The sequence below is a fragment of the Podarcis raffonei genome, chromosome 7 (genome assembly GCF_027172205.1).
Source record: "Podarcis raffonei isolate rPodRaf1 chromosome 7, rPodRaf1.pri, whole genome shotgun sequence".
NCBI classification, from domain to species: Eukaryota; Metazoa; Chordata; class Lepidosauria; order Squamata; family Lacertidae; genus Podarcis; species Podarcis raffonei.
In genome coordinates, this window is record NC_070608.1 from 23,619,677 (window position 1) to 23,643,273 (window position 23,597).

Sequence of the window (23,597 nt, forward strand, 5' to 3'; positions counted from 1 at the left end):
AACTTCTGATTTGCAAACTATTTGTCTGTGTACCTGGATGACTGTGCTATATTCAGTGTCTTTAGACTCGAGAGAGACATCTCTTGACCAGTCTTCATCTCCTTTAGCCTTCACACTCAGCTCTGTTAGTTCATGGTTTTCTAGGACATACGATGGCAGCTTCTGCTTGGGTGTAAGGCAGTCAAAATGTTCCTTTACAACTGCTTGTCCATCCTGCCCAGTGTAATGCTGAACAACTTTCATTTCAATGCTTTCAGAGAGGTAACTACACACAATCTGTCTTCCAGAAATAATTATCTAAATCAGGGACAATGAGACACAAACACAAATAAATATTTTATATGAACTGATTTTTACAATAAAGTTTAAGTTGAAAAATGTCTATTTTATGGAGATAAAGAGACATCATGCTAGTTCAGCTATAACAATCTTGGTCCACCAAATCATGTTTTCACGTTACATTTGAACCAGTATATTGCTGAACTGCTGCTGGCACAAATTCACAAATGTAACCATCTAGATAATAAAGTGTTAATGAAAAAATATCATCAGTAAAATATTACCGTATTTTTTGCACCATAACACTCACTTTTTTCCTCCTAGAAAGTAAGGGGAAATGTCTGTGCGTGTTATGGAGGGAATGCCTACGGGTGGCATGCCTACGGATTTTCCTCCTCTAAAAACTATGTGCGTGTTATGGTCGGGTGCGTGTTATAGCGCGAAAAATACGGTATTTTGACCAGATACCAATAATTTAATATTCAACTAAATACTAAATTCAATTGCATCGTCACAGTGAATGCTTTCAATTTAAGCAATTTTGGAGATACAAGAAGTTAGCTGCTCACCAAAATCAATTAAGACTCTATGTGATGCTAAGTGTCTAAGAACTCTGATGGAACTTTTCAAGGGGCTCCGTTCTTCCTCCCGCTTCGCAGGAGAGGCACTTCGCTGAAGGGGCGCTGCACAGCTCTCCCTCTCTGCGCAGCGCCATTCGCTCCATAAGACTCACTCACATTTCCCCTTACTTTTTAGGAGGAAAAAAGTGTGTCTTATGGAGCGAAAAATACAGTAAGTAATACTTAATTACTTCGTTAGTGGCATCCTCTTGGACAACTTAATGTTTGTTGGAAAAAGAATTCCTCAGCAAAATGCACATGCATAAGAACACTCACTTGTTTTTGTACTCCATTGAGCTGCAGGACCTTGATAATAAGTGATGCAGTCCTTCCCTTGTACTGAATAGTCCTGATAAATGTTCCTGCATTATCTACACTGAATGGCTCAGACCACCGCCAGTTTCCCCAACCTTCAATACAGATATGTAGCAGCTGAAAAAGATAAAAAATAATAATAACTAACCAAAAGCAAACAAGCAGCACATTAATTGATGACCTGTACTAATCAGCTAACCTTACAGCAAAACCCAAGTCCCATCACTGCAAAAGTTCTCATTATAAGATTTGAACATGTTGAATACCTTTCTTTAAAAACAAACAAAGCCGTATGACCCTTGTTACCCAGTGTACTAAAGCAACATAGGCCTTGGTAATCATGTGCTTTATATTTAATAAAATAAATAAATAAACTTCCAGTCTTTAAAGGTGAATTTCTAAGTACATTTCTCTATTTTAATAGAGGCAAAATGAAGCCGGTTTATTATATAGTTATTCAGTATGAAAGTGCTGCCCAGGAAAAAACAGTCACAAATTTTCTGATTTATGAATACAGTACTAAAAAAAAGTTACATCAAGGTCTAGAAAAAGGAGATAATGAAGGCCCCCACACATCAAGGGCAATGAATCAAGGCTAATGGACTGAAATTATGCTTTTTCCAGTGAAGTTTGACTTTGACCTTTAAGAAGGAGCCACAATAACAAACGGCTAAGATGTTACAACTCAGTAGCCTGCTGGCAATTTTTGGTCCCCTCAGCACAAAACTGCTTGTAAAACAAACACATTCAATACAGTGGGTGGCTTTTGAATTACAAAAGTTAGGCCTTGACTACTAACACAAATATACAAGATAATAAGTATACCCTAAGGGGAAAATGTACTCTGGGACATAAAAGCTCCTAATGGCTTTGATATTTAAATCTTAGTCACAGAATAAAGAGAAACAACTGCTGTGGCTGAAACCAAGTTGCTCACAGCCTCCTGTGTGTGTGGTGGTGGGGATGGAGGAGAAGCCGCATACCCAAAATGAAAGAAATGAGAAGGCTGCTGACTGTTGAGAGAGAATTGTAGCGGGGAAAACAAACAAACAAACAAACAACAAACAAATGGAGGTATGCTATACAAAAGCTGGCCCTATGTGCTCAAAAATTATTGAAAACAAATGCTCTGTGATAGATAATGATGAGTCTGAACACAGAACTTCCCTTCTGGAGCATCTCCTCCCATCTTGTATGAACAGCCAGCTCATATCGCCCAGGAATATGCTATCAGTTTACATTGAAAGTTTTACAAACATTGGCTGATTATTTTCTAACAATGCACCACGGAGATTGATGCGCATTTCATGTTAAATGTATGAAAAGGCTAGGAAAACAGTACTTTTGGGAGCGAGTATCTGATGACATTGTAAGCTCTGCATACTACGGAAAGAATTCCTATTTATATCTCACTGATTTGTGAGAGCTTCACGACTCCATGCTCCCACTGCTGCTTCAAATATCACCAGGTGTCCAATGGAACCTGCTTCTCCTGGGGCATGGGTACTATTCGGCGGCCAGGGTTAAGAATTTCATAAAGGGTTCCTTATTTCCCCCCACAAAATTCAAGAACTGAATCTACTACCACATTGTTGGGTGCCTTATGATTTAAATGGGCATCCTAAGGACTCCAAGATGGCAGTTAGAGTGAGCAGCCTGAGCACACATAAGCAAACATCATACTCAGCCAATTAAGTTAAACCACTGCTTTAGGGGATACCTTTGCTGCCTTTTAAGTTTTTCCCCACACATTTTGAGAACTGCTGGGAATTTAGCTCACGTGGGTCACGTGACTGGTGTGGGAGAGCAGACCTGGAAGAAGGCATGCCAGATTTGGGCTGCGTTGTGTTGGAAGGTATGAAACAGAACAAGGTGGCCAAGCTGGTGAAAGATGCTTGCTATGATGCCTTGGCTGCTTGTGCCTCCAGCAACAATGATGGATGATGGAGCATCCCCAGACTATGTACCTGTTTATCTAGCGGGTGTGCAACCCAATTAAGAATGACCCACCTAATTTACAGATGTAGGAGCCACAAGGCCTTCATGGAAATTTTTAAATTGGCTTACAAGACTGAGAGACAAAAAGGAACGGGGAACATTTAAGACTCACATATCATTTTTGGCCTTGGTTACAGAGTCCACTGTGATTTGTTCTCCTTCAAGATTTAATCTGAATTGCCTGCATGATTTCTATTTTCAGCTACTAAATTTAGTTTTGAGCCAAACTGTTTATTCGTTGCCATTCAGAATCATTAAGTCATTAATGCTGTACGCCAATCATCAGAAGTGGGGAAGTTTGTGAGTTCTGGCAAGGCTGGCACAGACAAGGAATTCATGATGCTGCAACAAAGGAGGCTGGCTAAGGAACCAGGCATCAATGCCACGAGGTGCTGCTAAATTAAAACTTCTGGTTGCAGAGTGATAAAGCTGGAAAAGGGAAAGCCAGTCTGGGATATGTGGACTGGTGATAACAGACAGGAGAGGATTTAAGTGAAAAGCGATTTGACCACTATTGTATTTTACATCAAGAAGTCATAAATAGTATAAAGAACAGAGATAAGATCTTCCCTATATACAATGGATCTTCTGTAGAGTTGCTTTACAAAAATTACTGGACCTATTCAGAACCATAACAGAACTCAGGGTTTGAGGGAAGATGCTGTGTGTCAGTGGTATAACACAGCTAAGGGATCTCTGGACACAGGGTTAAGAACATCAGGAAAATCCTGCTGGATCAGACCAAAAGTCAGCATCCTGTTCTCACAGTGGCCAATGAGATGCCCGCAAGCAGTTCATGAGCACAACAGTACAAAGATCCTAGTTTGAAGCTTTGGACAGTCACTACCCTGTCTCATGTACCAGTGGTCTGACTGTGTAAGGCAGTTTCCTAGATTCATTTCCACATTATTTTTCTGCATTGGGTTTATTCTTGAAGACCTCAGGACACACTACTGTGCCACAGTAATAGACTCCATGGTTGTGAAGCAGCTACCTCTGAACAGAAGAGTTTCACTTAAGTTCCATGGGGCCCAAACATCTTGTTGTTTTGCAGAGCAGTATGGCTTCCGTCGTAGCTTGAATCACAATTAAAGGAATGGATCTAATGATGGGCTGCTGCTTACTATGACATTCAGCAGCTCATGTTGCTTATCAGTCTGGAAAAATAGGCCTTCAGAAGACCTCTTACTTTTCTAATGTTAGATTTTCATGAGACCACTAGTTGCATTTCCCCTAACAAGAAGTCAAGAACCTTTAATAAACCATAGTGTGTAAAAGCTGCCAGCTAGTGCATGCAGTTTGATCACTACCTCTTTGCCCCTCTCTTGGCATGAACAGCTAAACAAAACAACCTAGCATAACATTCCAATTCTGGGATTATGGCTTTTTTCTCTAATAAACAGAGATCTCTGGCAAGACTTAACCCAAGGTTTGTTGCTGGCTTACAAATACTGGCCTATGAGTGAGAAGCAAACCACAATCCTGGGTTCGGTTGTTATGCTTAACTATTTGTTTACCTACTTGCGCCAGAGGAGGAGGGAAGAGGAAGCAATTGGGCTGTGTGTACATTATGGGTTACTAAACCAAGGTTATTGGCTTATTGTTGCATGCAAATACTGCCACTAAGTTATTGTTGAAAGTAAAGACATTTCACCAGTTTCCTACATACAAAGTTGTGCAGAACCATATCAGAAATGCCTTGAACCCAATGTAAGGTCAAGAACTTTAGAGCAAATGCAAGATTCAAATCTAATATATATGTTTGTGTGTGAGAGAGAGATCTAGTGTCTCCCAATGAAGTAAAATCTTAACTACATTACATTAATGAAGCATTAAAAAAATGAACTTTTATGGAGCTGGAAGAATGCTGGGGAGTGGATAATTTTGAGAAATTCCAGGTGAAAAAAAAGAGAAGTCTCTCATACTCACTGGGATTTGCAGAGGTTTTTCAAAATATGAGAAAATAAAATAGAATATATATATTGCCTGTGCATAGTGACTATTAAATAAATTGTTTACTTTAAATCCAATGATTCAATTATTTATATGCATTTACTTCTGAAGCAAATGTGTTTTGAGATTTTAGCTTTGTACCGCCACAGCAAAAACAAAGGAATCTTAAAACTCCTTTCATTTATTTATATTATCTATTCTAAACAGTCAATTACAACACCTCTCCTCAACTTTAATCAGTGAAAGAAAAATTAATACTTTAAATGATATGAATTTTAATGAAACCCAATCCTTTGAAAACTATTTATTTTCATTTAACTGAGCTGCCTTGCCATACTAAAAAAAACATTTTTGCAAAGGTTAAATAAAGTATTTTATGGCAACCGCTGCTGCTTAGTGCCTGTGTAACAAGAAACATGAGCTGTCCAAAGTTGTGCAAGTGGATTTTCTTTCCCAGTAAGGGAATGTGGTATCTGAGACCTTGTCCTAACTCATTTTTATCCCCAAGTGTGAGTCAAGAAAGTCAAGTATGAACTAATGCCTAGAGGAAAGTCCCTGACTCCAAAAGTATGGATTATTTCATATTTCACATTTATCTCACAATCTGCTCTCAGAGTTCTTAAAATTCACTAACTTGGCAAGATGAGAATTATCATGAGGAATGAAATAACTTCAAAACTATGAAGTAATCTAGCATTCCATTAATCTGACACTCAAGTGGCTTGTCCATGCTTGGGCACCATTCTGACCTCTGGATAATGAGTTCCTCAAGAACGTCTCCATCAATAAAGAAATTTGGAATGTGCCACAATAAAGTTGCATTAATTTTGTAGACTTACACACCCCACTTTGAAAAATTAGGACACGGTGTTAAAAATAAAACTTTGCTTATCTGAGATGACAAGGTATCAAGATGTCCAGAGTTCTTTCCAGAGAACATAGCATTGTGAGTTCTTGTTTAAAATTCACAACACAAACTACACCCAGATCTGGGTGTGGGGATTTTGCAGCATTTAACGAACAGAATCAACTTATGCACGAAAAGCGCCGCACGCTCCTGGTATGTTAAATTACCCAAATGGTTCATTTCTGAGATCTCAACATTCTGGTGACATGGGAGAGGCGATAAAGTGTCAGCAGAACAATAATAACACAGAAAATATTACAAGGCTTGGGGGCCATTCAACAGAGTTACTCATTTAGTTCAGTTCTTGCCAGAAAACATCCCAATAATCTAACTTTTCAGAGAATCAAGAACTGCTCTCCAGCCAGTGGTAGTAGAAGCTGTTCAACGGCTGACCTGCTTTCCATGTCTCTCCCTTGCTCTGCTTCACACTGTATGCCCATTTGTTCTGGCACATCATTCATTCCTCAGCTGACTTGTTCTGTCCCCTTCCAAAGAATAGCACAGCAACCTGAATTTCACAGACCTGATAACTAACAATACAAGAAAAAAACCCCTCAAACATAAATTGTGTGTATTTCATTTTTATTCTTTTTTTCTGAGCTATCACTTGTAACTTCAGAGCTACCCTGTGAGGCAGGTTGATTATTCTTGTAGTTTGGGAATGGAGGACACATAAACAAGTCTAGAACAGAAACTGGACTTCAGGGCTCCTAGATCCTAGTCCTTAACATACAGGTTAACACTGTCATCCAGATATTGTAGCTGCATCTCATAGGCAACCGTGTGATTAGAAGTAGAAGAATTCACATCTTAGCATAAAGCAAAACTGGTACTCCTGCAGGTAAAGGACTCGAGAAGAGTCTACCTATACAGTCATGTGGCCTAAGAACATCTTGGATCAGAGTATATGCCCACTGAGTACATCATCCTGCTTCCCAGCATCATTATTGACAAATTTATAACTGTAACTGTCTTGCAGTAAGGATAAAATTGTGTAAATAATCTTTATATTTAAAAGACTATTTTGAAATCTCAATTTGCTTACATATAAACATAAAATGTTTATATGTAAGCAAATTGAGAAAAAAGCTCTAGAATATATCATTCCTGACTTTTTACGTTGTTTCTCAATTGTCTTACAGCCACCTATAAACCAGTAGCCACCACTCTTGTGGCAGTATAAATTACATTATTTATGGAACAAGTATTCTACTTTCAGTTCCCACAAAAACCCAGAACAAATTGTGGCCCTGGCTATGTTTTTAGGTGCTATGATTGTGCTTGTGCATGAGTGTGTGTGTGTGTGTGTGTGTGTGTGAGAGAGAGAGAGAGAGAGAGAGAGAGAGAAATCAGATAACTGTTTTCATGGATATTCACAAATGAGTTATCATATGCTACAGTACTGTGGGCCGATATTCACATCATCATGTACCTAGAAGGCACTTCTTTGCAGGAAAGAGCAGTTTGCAATACATATACTTAACAAGTACATGCATTGTATCAGAGATATAAACGCTGGGCGGCAGCCTGCCATCATGCTTACACTGAAATAACACAGGTGCAAAAATCACAAGCAGGCTACCTGCTTTATCCACCAAAGAAGTGTATTTTGTGTAGGATTTTGTCATGTTTAATGCAGCCACTCATAACTGAATGTTCCTCATTCTGATTCAATTGCTTGTAAGTGCTTGCAAAATTTACAGCTGGGAGACAAATGGCAAATGAAGGAGGCTTCCATAGCACCTCACTGCCTCTCTATTTGGCTTGACCAGCGGTAAAGCATAGTAAAAAGGTGAAGTAAGGAGCTCTCCCTTCTTAGATGCAACTTCTGTTTAAAACCAATTCTGATGTAGCAGTTTTCCTTAATGGAAGAATATGGTTTTGTATCTTCACAATGATTTTCATGTACATTTGTTGTGAGCATTCCACTGCCAGAGAAAAGTTGAAAAATAAAAAAGCACGCACCGGTTGCCAAAGGAATAAAGGGTAATTAAAATGCAGAATTTTAAAGAAATGTCGAATAACTTCAGGCACTTAAATAAGTTGCCTGCAAGCTGATTTTGCCTAAGCAGAAGTGAAAGCTGCAATCCTTCCTCATTAGGGGCTGCAGGTTATTCTGGGAAAACAGCAGCAGCAATACAATATGAGACTGAGGGACTGGTAACCATTAAAACATAAGATGAATCAGAGAAAAATCCTATCACGTTCAGCATTCTCTTCTCTCAGTGGCCAACCAGATGTCTATGAAAAACCCACAAGCAGAACATGAATATGATAGTGCTCTCCTGCAGTTGTTCCATAGCAACTGAAGCATACTGTCTCTTCTACTGGAGGTGGCATATAAAAGGTATAGCCTTATCCTCCATCATTTTGTGGCCTTCTAAAGCCATCCAAGCTGGTGGCCATCACATCAGTTTACCTATGTGAAGAACTTCCTTTTGTCTCTCCTGAATCTCCCAGCATTGAATCTCTCTCTATCCGCTTTCTCAACACCATGCATAATTTTACGCACCTCTACCCTCTCCTTCTTACCATTTCCCTAAACTAAAAAGCCAGAAGTATTATAAATTTCCCTCACATGGGAATTGCTCCAGCCCCTTGATCATTTTAGTGTCCTTTTTTCTGCTCCTTTGGACAGGCAGAGACCAAAACCACACACAGCATGTATTCCAAGTGTGGTCAACACCATAGATTTGCATGAAGGCATTATGACAGCGGCAATTTTATTTTCAATGGGAGCTTTGTGTCCACACAGTTAGGATTAAAATACCAAAACCTGAAGACTAAATTCTCTCTCTTAAACCTGACAAATTACTGCTGTACTTTGGGTTCAGAAGCTTGCAGTTTTCTCTGTTTCTCTCTCTCTCTCGTTTCATTTGGAAAGGGTGTGGGTGTTCAGTTCCAAACTTGAATGAAATCTAAACACTTCTGGGTTTCCTCATCCATTTTGTTTATCTCTTGTGTCTCTTGCAGCTAAAGCGTGTGACTCCAGCTGGAATCTGGAAAGCTAAAGATAGCTGAATGCTTGAATAAAAAACCAGAATCAATGATTAAAACACCACCCAATTTTAACAATCGCTGCACTTGTAATGCTTTTTTCTTTCATACCTGCGGGGACTTGTGAGAGCGCCAGCTGTACTGGTGACTGTGGAGGCTAGCCAGCAAAACATTTTCATCAGTATCCACCTGGCCAAACCGCAGTGTCTCCTGTGTGTCATTACAGATTACAAAATGGCTGAAGACCAACTCTTCTGCCTCAGGGCACTGGTTCTGAAAGGAAAAGAATATGAAAGCCAAACAAGGGTCAGATTAATTGCAATATGTTTGGCAGCTGCCTGCCCAGTGGCGAATGTTTCTACACACAAAAAAACCCCCCTCCCTTGTCACAAGCTTTTCCTACAGAACTTTATTTCTATATCATAAAATCACAAAGCAATTTATGGGTACCCCGAAATATATTTTTATGGGTACCCCCCAAATATATTTATATTCCTTGAACTGTAAACCACAAGCAAAAAGACAATGAAATAACAACTTTTAAAAGATTATCTGAGCCAAATTAACACCAGAGACTACTGCAGAGTAGCGTACAGAACAGCCTGAGGAGATTCTACATAACAATACAAAACCTACTCATGAGCCATTATGCCTGGGGTTCCCAACGTACTGCCTTTGGGCAACCTGGTGTCCTCAGACACCCCCCACAGTGTTTGCTAAGACCCCCCTGCCTGTTCCAACTTTCTGTATTTCTTTATAATTAAGGGATAGTTTTGTGCTTTTGAGATGGTTGTTTGGTTGGGAGGGAGTTGCTTGTTTTGTGGGGGGAGGTGTTACTTGATTCCCCCCCCATGTAGTTTTGGGGGCTGTAGTGTTTTGTATTTGCAGGGGTGGAGTGTTTCTGAGCACTGCCTTTCTTTCTTTTGTGAAAAGCATATCCTGTGGGACCCATTACAGTTTCTTAGATTTCCAAATGACCCTCTGCATCCACACATATTTGAGATGCCTGGGTTTTGACAATAAAACCACTAGTTCAAAGACATCTGAACTGATATTTAGGATTTAGTGTGAGGTTTCTGAAAAATAAAATGTATTTTTAATACTTTCTGGAGCAAAAATAGCATCAAAGTCTGCACTTTCCTACAATTGATGTTTGATTGCATATACACACTCAAACATGCTCTCCTTTTTTAAAGCAGAAATGACAAATATCAAAATACCGAGATCGGATTTTTTGTTTTTAAATTTACTTCAGTTCTCTAAACTGGTCTTAGCCCCACTGTTCACCTTTAGCTTCCAGAATGCTCTGTTGCATTGACTTAAGCAAATACAACTTACTCAAGTCCACTTTGTGCAAAGGTTCTGTGGAGTAAAAGAGTAATTTGATGCCATGTCAACTCACAAGTGTCCTGAAATGCTTCAGTATTCACTCTGAAATGTTTCAGTATTCTAGAGCAAGGTTCCTGTATGAATATGTATTTACAGAAGGACAGGTGTGGACATGAAACCTGGACCACAGCATGGCAAATCCACTTGGAATTTTTTTTTTAATGCACACAGACAGCTTCTGGCATTTGAAGTATTACACTGCTCAGTGTACTTTCAAAGTTTGTTTTAGATTGTAGAAAATATCTCACGATCCTCCCTCAGTATAGTGATCATCCTTCCTCAACATCCTCTAGTATCATCTTTGATGCTCTGAGTGATCAGATGAGCTACGAGCAAATTGGGCATTTTCCGCTGGTAATATTGTATGAATGATAGGCTTACTTGACGGTTGATATAAATTACCAATGTCTCAGGGGTTCATTAATCCCTGTAACTCACTGCATTATGGGAATGATTTGATGCCAGCAGAATATGGCAATATAAGTCCTTCAAGGAGATCTGTATCATTGACTTAAAATATTCCTATCCAGTCCTTCCATCAGCTTGAAGCTACCTTCCAACTCACAGCAGTCTCTTTTCCAACAATGTAATACTGTATACCACATTATGAAGAACTCTATTTTGGTTTCACACATTCCGTTTGAGTCAATATAATCCAAGCAATGTTTCCTTTCCCTTTTTGTTGCCTTTCCCCTCAACCATTTTGACTTTCCCTAACCATTCCTCCACCACTGCCCCACCCCTGGTTGGCTTGGCAGCTTCAAGATGGCCTTCAGTCTGTTAGAGAGCTGGATTTCCCATTGTCCTTTTCTTCCATAGTAGCATCTACTCCTGGCACCAGTACCAACACAGGCTCTTCCCTTGCTGATTACAGCTGCTTCAAGATTCTGTCAGCAAAATGCCAGAGAATGCGTAGAAGCATATAAAAACAAGGAAGATAGCCAGGTCTCTCTAGCCAGCCAACTCCTTTTTGGCCACTAGTTTTTCACAGAGCTCAGTCTGGTAGCTGCTGTTGTCAACACCTCATTTTGACCAAAAGAAAAAAGAAAAAGAAATTTTGAGTTCTTGGGTGTACAAAATTTCCACACATTAAATGAACGCCCCCCCATTATCACACACAAAGCAGAACTTGGTTTCTATGGTGACCAGATATTCAAATGTGTATACAGTACTTCATTTTCCGTTATGAGTAACTATGTTCTTACTGCATTCCTGCATTTCAAAAACATCTCCCCTTGGCTTTAAGTGCTTTCTTTTCTAGAGAAGGAATAAAATATTGGAGGAATGGCAGGAGTCACGTTAAGACATATTTCTTGCACCCTTCCCACATAAGTCTAGGGTGACAAGGCATCCTATTTTACAGAGAAAAGTACTCTATGTGAAGGGCTATGCATTTAAAAGTACTGTTTAAAATTCAATAATCCTAAGAGAGAAGTTGCCCATCAACAGACAGCAGCGCCTAGAAAAGGGAATGAGAAAGCACAAGGGTCACCTGGTTACAGTCTTTCCTGCAATAGTGAGATGCATTGTGTATCTATTTAAATTATAATATTACTAAATACGCATCTATGCATATGCAAATTTTATTCAAATCCATATTCTCATTTTGGATGATACACTTCCTCTTTTTTGGCCGTGTGCTCACTCTATATAGGCTGCTTATATACCCACCTTTTACTTTCTCCAAAATTTTTCTGTTGATGGACGTCCATCCACACACGTATTGATTAACACATGCTGACATCCAGCAAAAGATAACAAAAATATTATCCAATTCTAGAGAATATGGGGATGCTGGTTTAAATGCTGTCCCCCAAGGTGGCAGGTGAAAGAGGTGTAACCAGTTAAGTAGGGCAAAAAATGGGTGAATGCAGGGAAGGGTACCAGAGGTAGCTGGGATAGAACTAGATTTAAGGGGATTTTCCTTTGGGAGTTCCAAAGCCATGGGCTCCATGCTACAGTATAAATCTCGGTGTTTAATTTGGCCCTGTTCTCATCAACATATTCTATACAGAAAAGGTCAGCAGAACAGCCAAAGACTTGCATTTTGTAAGCAGGGAAGACTACTACAGAGCATCTGGATGTACAGTGTATCTGAGGAAAGTAAGGCTGACATTCCTGGTGCCACTTCAGAGCACACAGTTTGTTTTGGCACTCTACAATGGTGGATCTATTACTTTATACTGTCAAGCTGCCATACCCACATGCTCAGAAATCTACCCACATACATGGATTTCCTTGTTACAGATTTATGAAATATTCTTCTTTAAAGGAAGGATTTAAAATCTAAAGAACAGAGTATGTTGCTATCAAGTACAGATACGAATATATAAAGCATTTCCCCCTCAAGGAAGTATCTACTGGATTTTCTTGTTAAATCTGTACCCAGAAAGACTGAAAGCTTAGCACTGCAACATGTTTAAAATTCATCTTAGTGGAATAAGATAATTTGAAGTTTTATTGTCAGTTTACTGAAGTGAATATTTTTGCATGGTTATGGGCTTAAGCCTATGAGCAGAAAACCCATGTAGAGAACAGATGAGTAATATCAAACTCCTTATAGTATTTGAAAGCATTTTTCTTTTCCTTATGCATGAAATTGTCGGTGACATCTTATCATACTCGGATGTAAAACCTCATGGGGTTAGAGGTAGCAGGTTTGGCTTGCACTCTACCAATCAGCCCAGATTTACAGGACAATCATATGCATGCATTCTTCAAACTAAGTTCCGCTGAGTTGAATGGGATTTACCCCCAAATAGATATGCGTAGGCTTGCAGCTTTTGTTAATGAATTTGCTTGTTATTGGAAATCTATGCACTCAGTTATTACCTTCAGTGGAGTCCAAGAGAAACAATCATACTTTTAAAACCTGTGTAGCTGATAGAAATGTTTGTGCATTCTATTTGTATTAATACATAAATGTACACATTTATATGTAATACTATGCCTCAGTGCATTGGTTGCACATCTGCAAAGCCCTTACTGCTAGATGATGCTAAATGGTATATGGAGCCTGCCCACTTATGAGGGGGTCAGTACATAAAACATAATACACTTCTGGCCCAGGACCACCACCTGGAGAAAAGAGTGGTTCCAGATATACAGCAGTTGGCCATCCCTAATCTAAAAGAATGGAAACAGGATGGTCTCCAAGAAGCTAAGCATCTGTTTGGGAGGGGGCTGCAACAGACTGGATCATCACTGAGCAAATCAAAGTTCTAGTCTACACTGTAATGTCAGTATATTTATCTTCTAGTTACTAGCATATCTTAATTCTGGGCTGAGCTTTTATGGTTTTTGTGTAATCAGGCAAGGCCAAAAGTGTCAATTTTTTGAAATTTCAAACCCTCATAACGCTAAAACGGGATGAGATAAAAGAAATTAAAATTTAAAATTTAAACTGGGTTCTGATCATTCCACAAGTGTACAAAATATTAAGAAAATTGGATGACATGAGGTAAAAAATGGATCACTTGATTTGGAATGACCCTTCAATCCTTCAGTTAAAATAACCAGTAAAATACAAGAATTCTTGTATGGAAAAAGTAGCTACATTATATATTATATACATTATATATTATATATTATATTATATATTACATTATATCTTAAGTCTCAACTGGACTATATATATATATATATATATATATATATATATATATATATATATAATGTAATATTCAAATAGGACCAGCTAAAATAGAGCTACTTTTTCCATACAAGAATTCTTGTATTTTACTGGTTATTTTAACTGAAGGATTGAAGGGTCATTCCAAATCAAGTGATCCATTTTTTACCTCATGTCATCCAATTTTCTTAATATTTTGTACACTTGTGGAATGATCAGAACCCAGTTTAAATTTTAAATTTTAATTTCTTTTATCTCATCCCGTTTTAGCGTTTGAAATTTCAAAAAATTGACACTTTTGGCCTTGCCTGATTACACAAAAACCATAAAAGCTCAGCCCAGAATTAAGATATTTCAAAACTAAAAATACCAATCTTCATGGGCCTTAATATGATACGTCAAATGATATGTCCAAAATTGTAGTGATTATGTAATATTTCTAAGAGCTACCTGCAAAATTGGGATCTCAATGGGATCACATTAAACAAAAATATTTTGTACATACATGTCTGCCTTATTGGGTTCTATTTAGGAGTAATGGGTTTTCTTGGAGTAAAATATAATAGAATAAACAAGACTTCAAACTATAACATCAGCTATTTCAGGGATTTCTTTAGAAAGTTATTCAATTAAAAGATATCTGAAAAGCTAGTCAGGCTTTTCTTTTAAAAATGTGTTCCAAAACAGTGATAGCTTGCTGTTGAATGATAGAATTAATGCTTTGAAATAATTTTTGTTAGTACTTCATTTCATGAACATTATAACAAAATACATTTCAAACAAAATTATGACACTGCTGGAACTCTTTAACTGGTGCCACGATAACATCCTTTCTATCTAGTTATTATTTTCAACAAATGGGGAGTATAGAAAAGAAGAAATGTTCCTAAAATGACACTTTGAAAGAGTGAAAGCGATCAATGGAACACAAGGATTTCACCACTTTGTTCCATCCACATCCAGTCTAAGAGAAATTGTGACCAAAGTGTATCCCTTTAGCAATGAGAGTGAGACGCTTGACATTGAAGGAAGTGGGGCAGGCTAAGCCTGATATATTCTCAGCATGTATTTCTGAGCTCTTGGAAAAGAGAAGTATGAAAAGTCTCAGAAGAATTTTGGTGTTCACAGCCCCTGAGACATTCACTGAAATTCCTAGGCATGGTGATGGTCACTAGAAATCCCAGCATTCCATGATTTTAACACATCAGCTTAGGCTGATTGAGTCTGATGTATTTAATTAGGCATAACTGGATTGCAATTTAGATAGGTATGGGAACATGTTTAGTATGGCCACAGTAACGTAGTTGCATGCGTACACTGAATCTCAGTCAGGATTGCGTACAAAGAGGCTAAACTTAACCAAACTGGGCCAAGTGATTGGATGCACAAGAAGAAAACAGGAGTCTGAAATAAACATTTATAGAATAAGACATGGGGGGGGGCTTTAAAAAGCAAAAGATTCAACAGCATTTCAACACCCCAAGCTGTCTATGGGCAGATCACTTTAAAGAGAAAAGGCACCAATGTCATCTAGACTAGATTCCTAGACCTCTATTTTCCCTTTGGGAGATCTGGGGAGTATCATGAAAAAAGAAAAGGAGAAAAACAAGCCTAATATACTCCTGAACTACAGACTTTCACCAACATATAGCTCTCTGCTCATTTATCTGTTTCCAGTTAAAGAAATTTTCCTGGTAATGTTGTGCAGTGCAATGCAATGAGAAACCCATATTCAAGGCCACCTTCAGTCACAGAGCTCATTGGGTGAGTACACCCAATCACTGTCTTCCACTCTATCTACTTACAGGGCTATTGTAAATAAATAATTCTATGTACACCACTCGTCAGTTTCTTGGAATGAGTATTAGAGCTATCCATGTATGTAGTTTTGGAGGACTTAGACCTATCACAGCCTCCTTAAATCTATAACCCTTTTATTTGTACTTGTCAATTACTGTATCAGACAAGAAGAATATTTAGGAATAAACATATTTCCTTTCAAATGGGGAAGTTCCACAATATAGGCTTTTACCCAATTAGAAGGGCAGATACATGGTTTGTTCCTCTACAATGTATCCATTGTGTTAACTTTCTCTTCCTGCTTCCTCCTTTCTCTAAGCCCAGAGAGAAAACAGCATATCTCTTCATAGTACCTGCTTCCTTTCTTGCCCACTCACCCATTGTGTAAAAACTCTGTAAAACTACGTATGTGTAGTTGAGGTTGCACTTTTGTTTGATCTAATTTTAAGGCAGGGTTGATTAAGTAGCTATGTTTTGGAACTTCCTAGAAGATAGGAAATGTCCTGATGGCCACATGTACAGTGGTACCTCGGTTTATGAACTTAATCCGTTCTGGAAGTCCGTTCTTAAACCGAAACCGTTCTTAAACCAAGGCGCGCTTTCCCTAATGAGGCCTCCCACCGCCGGTGCCCTTCCACGGTTTGGATTCTGTTCTTAGACTGAGGTAAAGTTCGCAAACTGGAACACTACTTCCGGTTTTGCGGAGTTCGTAAACCGAATCGTTCGTAAACAGGGCTGTTCTTAAACCGAGGTACCACTGTATATCATTGTAGGATTTGTCTGCTGGTTCAAGAGGTTGCAGAGCATGGTAAAATATACCACTCACCACAATCCCATCTGTGTCTTATACTGCACATGCAATAAGCTCATTGGGTGAGTCTTCCCAATCACTGTCTTCCAGGGTAAACCATCAAATGAAACTTGTCGGATTTAAACACATGGATTTCTCATATTTAAAAAGTGGCCTGTAATAAATTCTGTGGCCTTTAGAAATTATTTTAACAAGAATGTGTCTGGTGGGATGGTTTACATTTCCCTAATGAAATATCCGGGGCTTTCTTACTTAACTGATCCATTCACCACAGAATTCATTATCCCTAAATATGTAGCCCTTTGCAATAATGAAATACTATGGAATATGTGGAGCGTCTCCACTATATTTCATTTCAAAGAACTATTTTTAAAGCAATAAAGAATTATGCAACTGAAGCAAATAATACATTTTCACATATTTTCATTTTACTTATACAATCTTGCTGAATTAAAAACCACCTATATGCTCTATAAATTGGTTATTTTTAAATGAATCTTACTACAGTTCAAACACAAATCTGATGAGGGGATAGATTTTATTGGGCCAATCTTTTGTTGCCAAAAAAGTGCACATTTTCAAGACTTCTATAACTGCTTTCAACAATAAACGACTCAAGTCTGGCATTTAAATGTACCTTATTAACAATCAGTTGATCAATCAGCTGACTGAAGTTAAAAACGTTTCTGTTCCCTTAATTTCAATGGGAGAGTTAAGCAGGTGCTTAAAATTAAGCTAAATCATTTTGGCCAAATTGTGCCCCTGGTCTTTTAGAAGGCATTTTCCACTGTAAGACATTAGACTCTTAAGACTGTTGCCTACAAAAGAGAATCAGTGCTTTGGGGAAAAAAGGGAAAGATTCATCATCTTGGGATTTGAACATGTGACCTAGAATTACAAGCAAAGAGGCCGATGATGTCTTTAAAGCCTAATTCTACTTCTAAAACTACCATCATTATATAGGGGGGGAAATTAGTCTGCATATTGGCAGAAACAAATACTGACAGAGGCTTCTGTTAATCTTGAACTCTTGACCTAAAGGTGCAAGGCCAAATTGCTTTATGCTTCATATGTCAGCTCCCATCTACAATGTGTACAAAATTACTTGTCTCTAATAATTCAGCTAGAAAATGTGAAAAACTCAACTAACGGTGGTGCTCTTGACTTTGTCCAGCAGAATAATGTGTTGATTGTGAGCGCTGCACACCAAACAACACTTAGTGGGAAGCTAATTTTCGGTATGTGGAAGAGGAGAAGCCACATAAGGAACATGTTGTTAACAATTAACGTTAATAAGCAGCCCTGGGTCCACTTCTGTGTCTGATGTCCCCTAATTTAAAAGTAGGCTGAGTTTTTAATCAAGTGCACCCTGGGTTGGAGACCCACCCACCACATCAGAAGATGGTGGCAAGAACCCTTGACATGAGAGGAAACGAGAAAATTACAACAACAATTACAGAAGCATATCCTCCTGTGGGTCATTTGAACATTGCCACCCCTGTGTATAAATCAGACCCAACTATTCCTAGAATGTACCTGTCAGGAGTATGCTGCTATGCAACATATGGCTCTACTTAATCAAATATACAATTCTGTTATTTTCAACTCAAGAGTATTCCTGTAAGGCACCCTGTAGTCCAAGTCAGTCATTCACACTCTGATGTGGTCTCAGACATTTAAATATTTATACACTACATTTTATTTATGTGTATACGATGTCTGATACTCCTTAACAGCACAAAGCAACTGACCTTTCTGAAGGCCATTTTGCAGTAGTTGCTGCCCTGCCAGCCCATGCGTAACGGGCCTCATCCAAAACTCTGTTTGCTTGTTTTCTGTTAAGCACATTGCTCAAAATATGACAAAAAGCAGAAATTGGAGCTACAAAGACTCTTTTTTCACAGTGATATTTGAACCAGCTGTAAAGATTTAAATCACACTAGCTCTTGTTTTATGAACGTCCTTTTACAATAAGAAAACCATGGAATGACTTGAAAAAAAGAAACTCTTGATACGAAACAGATGTTTTTATCTTTTCTAGCTTTGCTATTGTAGTTCTGCGATGGGTAATTAATGCACAGTACTTTGTTTTGGTATTTAGATTGGTAAAGAAAATTATTTTCTTGCAGGCCTGGATAACTTAGGACAACTCAAGGCATTTTGAACAATTGCAGGGGAAAATAATCTATATATATATTTGGATTGCCTTGCACCATTATTTTTGTATGAACAGAATAGGATGAAAGGCGTAGCAAATGCTTTCAACGATATAACGAGGGGGAAATAGCTAGAGATACCTGACAGAGGGCTTTATCCGACTAAGTTTTACTCCAATTAGCCCTACTGAAATTAATTTCAGAAAATAATTTCAATAAATTTACTCTGTGTAGGCTTAACACTGAAAACAACCCAGAAGATCTGTAACCACATCTCCATCTCACATGGAGTTTGGTCCTCATAGTTGCTTATCCCAACATCACTGACTTTCTAAAACATATACAGTGGTACCTCGGGTTAAGTACTTAATTCGTTCTGGAGGTCCATTCTTAACCTGAAACTGTTCTTAACCTGAAGCACCACTTTAGCTAATGGGGCCTCCCGCTGCTGCCGCGCCGCCACCGCGTGATTTCTGTTCTCATCCTGAAGCAAAGGTCTTAACCTAAGGTACTATTTCTGGGTTAGCGAGTCTGTAACCTGAAGCGTATGTAACCTGAGGTACCACTGTACAATGAAATACTACATATTAAAATTCACCAGGTCAGATCCTGATCTCACTGGCATAGACTTAAACCCACCCGAAATGGCCCAAGGAGCTTTAATTTCCTTTGAAAACATGTTTTATGTGATAATAAAAAGACTTTTACTTTAAAGTGTGGGGAAATCTGACAATAAAGTGACAGGCTAGATTTCCCAAAGCTTTTGCCAAACCTTCAGAAGTTCACACATGCCCTGCACAGTTAGCTCTCTGCTAACTGAAGAGACAGAAACCCACTAACACAGCCCCTGCCCATTCTGACATGGCTCAACTCAGATGTAAGATTTTGATCCTCCAAACCAGTGCTCCCCCACCCCACCCTGAAGTACCAGCACCTTTTTTTTTTCTAGAAGAAAAGTACTGGTTAAAAGTATGGCACTTGCTGTAACTACCATGGTGAGTAATGGCACCTTTTTTTCTAGAAGAAAAGTACTGCTCCACTCCACTGAATTGCATCCAGAGAGTTGCGAGTGGATTTCTGCTAATGCAATGGGGCTTCTGCCCCAAACCAATGAAACCTCCTCCACCACAGAAAATTGTATTTTGGAGGGTCAGTGCACCCTCTGAAATGGCATAAGATGGGCATGAGGGGCTGTAGTGGAAGCAGGGAACTGGCAGAATTTAGGGGACCACTTTGTGAGAGTGGAAGTGCCATTTAGTCATGCGTGGCAGCTTTGAATTATCCCAATGGTTTGGAAAATCAGGAACTAGCTATGGGCCCACAAGGTCCCTTTGCTTTTCTTCCCATATACCAAGGATCAGTTTGTTGCTTCCTGTTTGCAGTAAGCCATACTTGGGAATGACACCAAACCAGCAAATTATGGCTTGTCAGAATGCAAGCAAACCACCATTAAACCATAGCTTGCACTGCTGATGCAAACAGCAGGTGCGAACCATTGCTTGCCAATTTGGTTATAATGGCAAAGTATGGTTTCTGCTAAAAAGGAAGTAACAACTGAATCTGACTGTGCGAAGGAGGAAGGTGCACATGAGTCTGATGCTTGCAAATGCATTTTATTCATTTCTAGAAGTGTTTATGTTCTGTCAGCTCATGTAAAATATACTGAAACTCGGTTTGGCATTATAGGTGAACTGGTTCTATGTGTTTATGATGTTGTATGCTATCACTTTGCCTATTAATTTACTTTCAATCAAGTTTCTGGTTCTGCAAAAAGGGGAGGTAACAGTGTGCCCTATCTTCCCTCTCCCTTCACCCTACTAGCCTATTGGTAACCCCCATTTTTAGAAATCCTGAATAAGGGTATTCAGATTAACATTTTCATTTAAGGTTTAGCTGTTGGCCTTACCTGTTGCCAAGCTTGGATGGTTTTATGCAGGGAGTGAATAGCATGTTGCCCGAAGCTTATAAATATGGGATCCACCATCACATTTCCATCTAGTATCTTTTCCGCTAAATTGCCAGAAATAGCAATCTGTCCAAGGACACCAAAGGGCTTCACAACAGCCTGCATTGTTACATTTCGGTATTCCAACAGTTTGCAGTCAATCCTAGTAGAAAACTGGATCTCCTTGAAGATGGATCCATCATTCCATTGTCTTAGATAGATGTGTGGTTCTTTGAAAGAAATGATCAAATATTCTAGTTCGGATGGCACATTTTTATCAGAGATAAATGGATGAAGGAACTTTGGTGGCACTGTGAAATAAAGGGGGGAAATCAATAGTACAGTGTTGCAAATGCAGACTGGGAATGAGTGTGTTCAGTAGATCAATATATGCAGAACACTTTACAAGAAAAAAATCTATGTATTTGTTCAGCTCAGTTAAGTAGCCACTATTATATAGAAATCCCATCTTATTTGAAACCAGAATAAGCACACGGGAAATGAAAATGAAACCTTAAATTTAAAAACTGACAAATAATAAAGAATAAAATTTTTGTTATTCAAAGACTCAGTGCTGTCAGGAACTTTATATTATTTACTTTCTTCTAAATCAAAACAGTTAAGTATGTACATGTACATTTACCTATCTGACTGGATGGGGTCTGAACTGAGCCATATTTATTTTTTCAAAAGCTTGTGGTTTCTGCTCTGTATGTGCATATTTAAGCATAGGCTTGAAAATGGTCAAAAGGCACATGATAGAATTCTTGTGGGAGCTAACCAAATCTGAGTCGGGCCAGTGCTTGAATGGGAAACAGCCTGGGAATCCCACATACAACTCCTTTGAGTTCCACAGTGGAAAAAGGTGGGTTATGAATGTAATACAATGAAGTCTTTTTTGTGTTGGGCAAAATTTAGTACACAAAGGCCCCACACTACGTAGAAAAACTAGTTATCCCTAACTACCATGGCAATTACAATGACAACAATAACAAAATCAGCAGAAATAATTCCCCTACACAACAAATAGAGCTAATCAAGCATTAGACCAATAGTAGTAGAAATATGTACTACAGATCAGAGCCAACAAAGATGTTGGAAAGTAAAAACTGGAGACCAAATTAGGATTGAGAGATTAATGCAGATAAACTCATATGATTATCTGTTTAGATACAGCGCTGATGTGCACTTTGGAGAAAAAATGCAACTATTAACAGTAATGGCCTCAACATCTGGTGAACACATAAGGAACACAGAAAAGTAAAAATGATTAAAATATCTACAATTAGCAAAGTAGAAAGGAAACAGAACTATCCTAGGTAAATGAAATCATACAGTATTTTTAAAATGTAGATGCAATTTTAAGTAAATGGATGTCATCAATCCAGAACAATGGGATTTTAACTTGCAGAAAGCCAACATCCTAGAAATTATCTGCCCTATAGCAAGTCTGAAGTAACCACAGCTTTGGATATTTAACTGTCCCACTATGAACAAACAAGCAGAGAATACAATGATAATAGCTGCCTAAGGAAAGTTCTTTCTGAAAAAGGAAAATTTATATATTGACAGGAACTGTATTTGGTTCAAGCAGCTTCTGCCTTTTTATTATTTACCATTTGAAAAGTCAAAAATATGGAAGAGCATGCACAGCTGATAAGGGGAAGAAGGCATACATTACTATCTTCAAGACTGTACATATTAACATTAGCAAAACTTGTTTTTCCAATATTGAGTTGTTAGGTTGTGTTTTTCTTTTTAAAAGGCTCAACAACTTCAGTAAGAAAGTCTATTTTTGAAGTGTGCTTAGTTATTTGCTCATCTTTCCTGGAAAGCATTATTTGATATCAGACAATCTAACCAAATTTCTTGGAATAAATTTGACATTAACACAGCAGCACATAGTTACTGAACAAAAACAGATGGGACTCCCCTTCCCCTTCTTTTTAGAGTAACAAATGAGCTTCCAATGCTTGGAGTTCGCTTCATAATTTCTTTGATAAAGGAGGATGTAAAAACTTCCAGCATCAGTGCAAGTATGCTGGCAAGTGGCTGAATTGGTTCTATCAGATGGCCCAAAATAAAGTGAAGGGGGCACTTGTGACCATTAGCCAGGACTTCGAAAAGGGAGCAGCACCTTCTGCAGATATTGGATCCCAAAACACTCTTTCCTACGCATTCTTGCTTCCGATAAATGGTTGCAAGTTATCTGAGCATATGGTTCCAGGAACCAAGAAACTGCAAATATAAAGCAGGTGGGGTGATGATGAGGAAATGTAAAAACAACAGTTACGGTTTTCTTCTTGTGAGTGTACTACACGTACCTGTGCCCAACTGATCCAGATGGTGGCAAAGGTGAAGTTCCAAATGAGCAAACTGAATTGAAACGCCAAGGGCAGGAACAAACCAAGGGGTGAAACAGGAGTCCACCCTGGTACAGGCTGCTAGGGCAGTAGGAGTTACAAGCTGATCACAAGCACTTTGAGAGCCCGATTCACTTTCAGAGCTGTGGCAAAAGCAAAACAAAACATGCAAGAGTATTATTTCAATATATCCTGGTGCTTATCATGGGATTTGACCATTTGCAATGCTGTGTTTGGGGCACAAACACTGAGCAGACCGTGATTATTTTGGATAACCACAGCAACACAACTGGGGCACGCACCATTTCTAGGGAAGAGTTTGCAAAGTTTTCTAAAATGCTAGCATATCTGAACAAGGAAAGTACCGTATTTTTCGCCCTATAGGACGCACCTTTTCCCCTCCAAAAATGAAGGGGAAATGTGTGTGTGTCCT

General features: G+C 38.6%; 1 protein-coding gene across 4 annotated transcripts in view; it reads right to left on the reverse strand.

The window, feature by feature from the left end:
- VPS13B (vacuolar protein sorting 13 homolog B) overlaps positions 1-23,597 on the reverse strand; it is a 370,069-nt gene that overhangs the window by 36,595 nt on the left and 309,877 nt on the right. For all 4 annotated transcript variants that reach the window (XM_053395521.1, XM_053395520.1, XM_053395519.1 and 1 more), the window contains exons 41-45: positions 23,126-23,307; positions 20,763-21,112; positions 9,181-9,342; positions 1,176-1,331; positions 34-297 (exon numbers count right to left, since the gene is read on the reverse strand). In XM_053395521.1, coding sequence (XP_053251496.1) covers positions 34-297; positions 1,176-1,331; positions 9,181-9,342; positions 20,763-21,112; positions 23,126-23,307 — 1,114 coding nt within the window. The remainder of the gene's footprint in view (positions 1-33; positions 298-1,175; positions 1,332-9,180; positions 9,343-20,762; positions 21,113-23,125; positions 23,308-23,597) is intronic.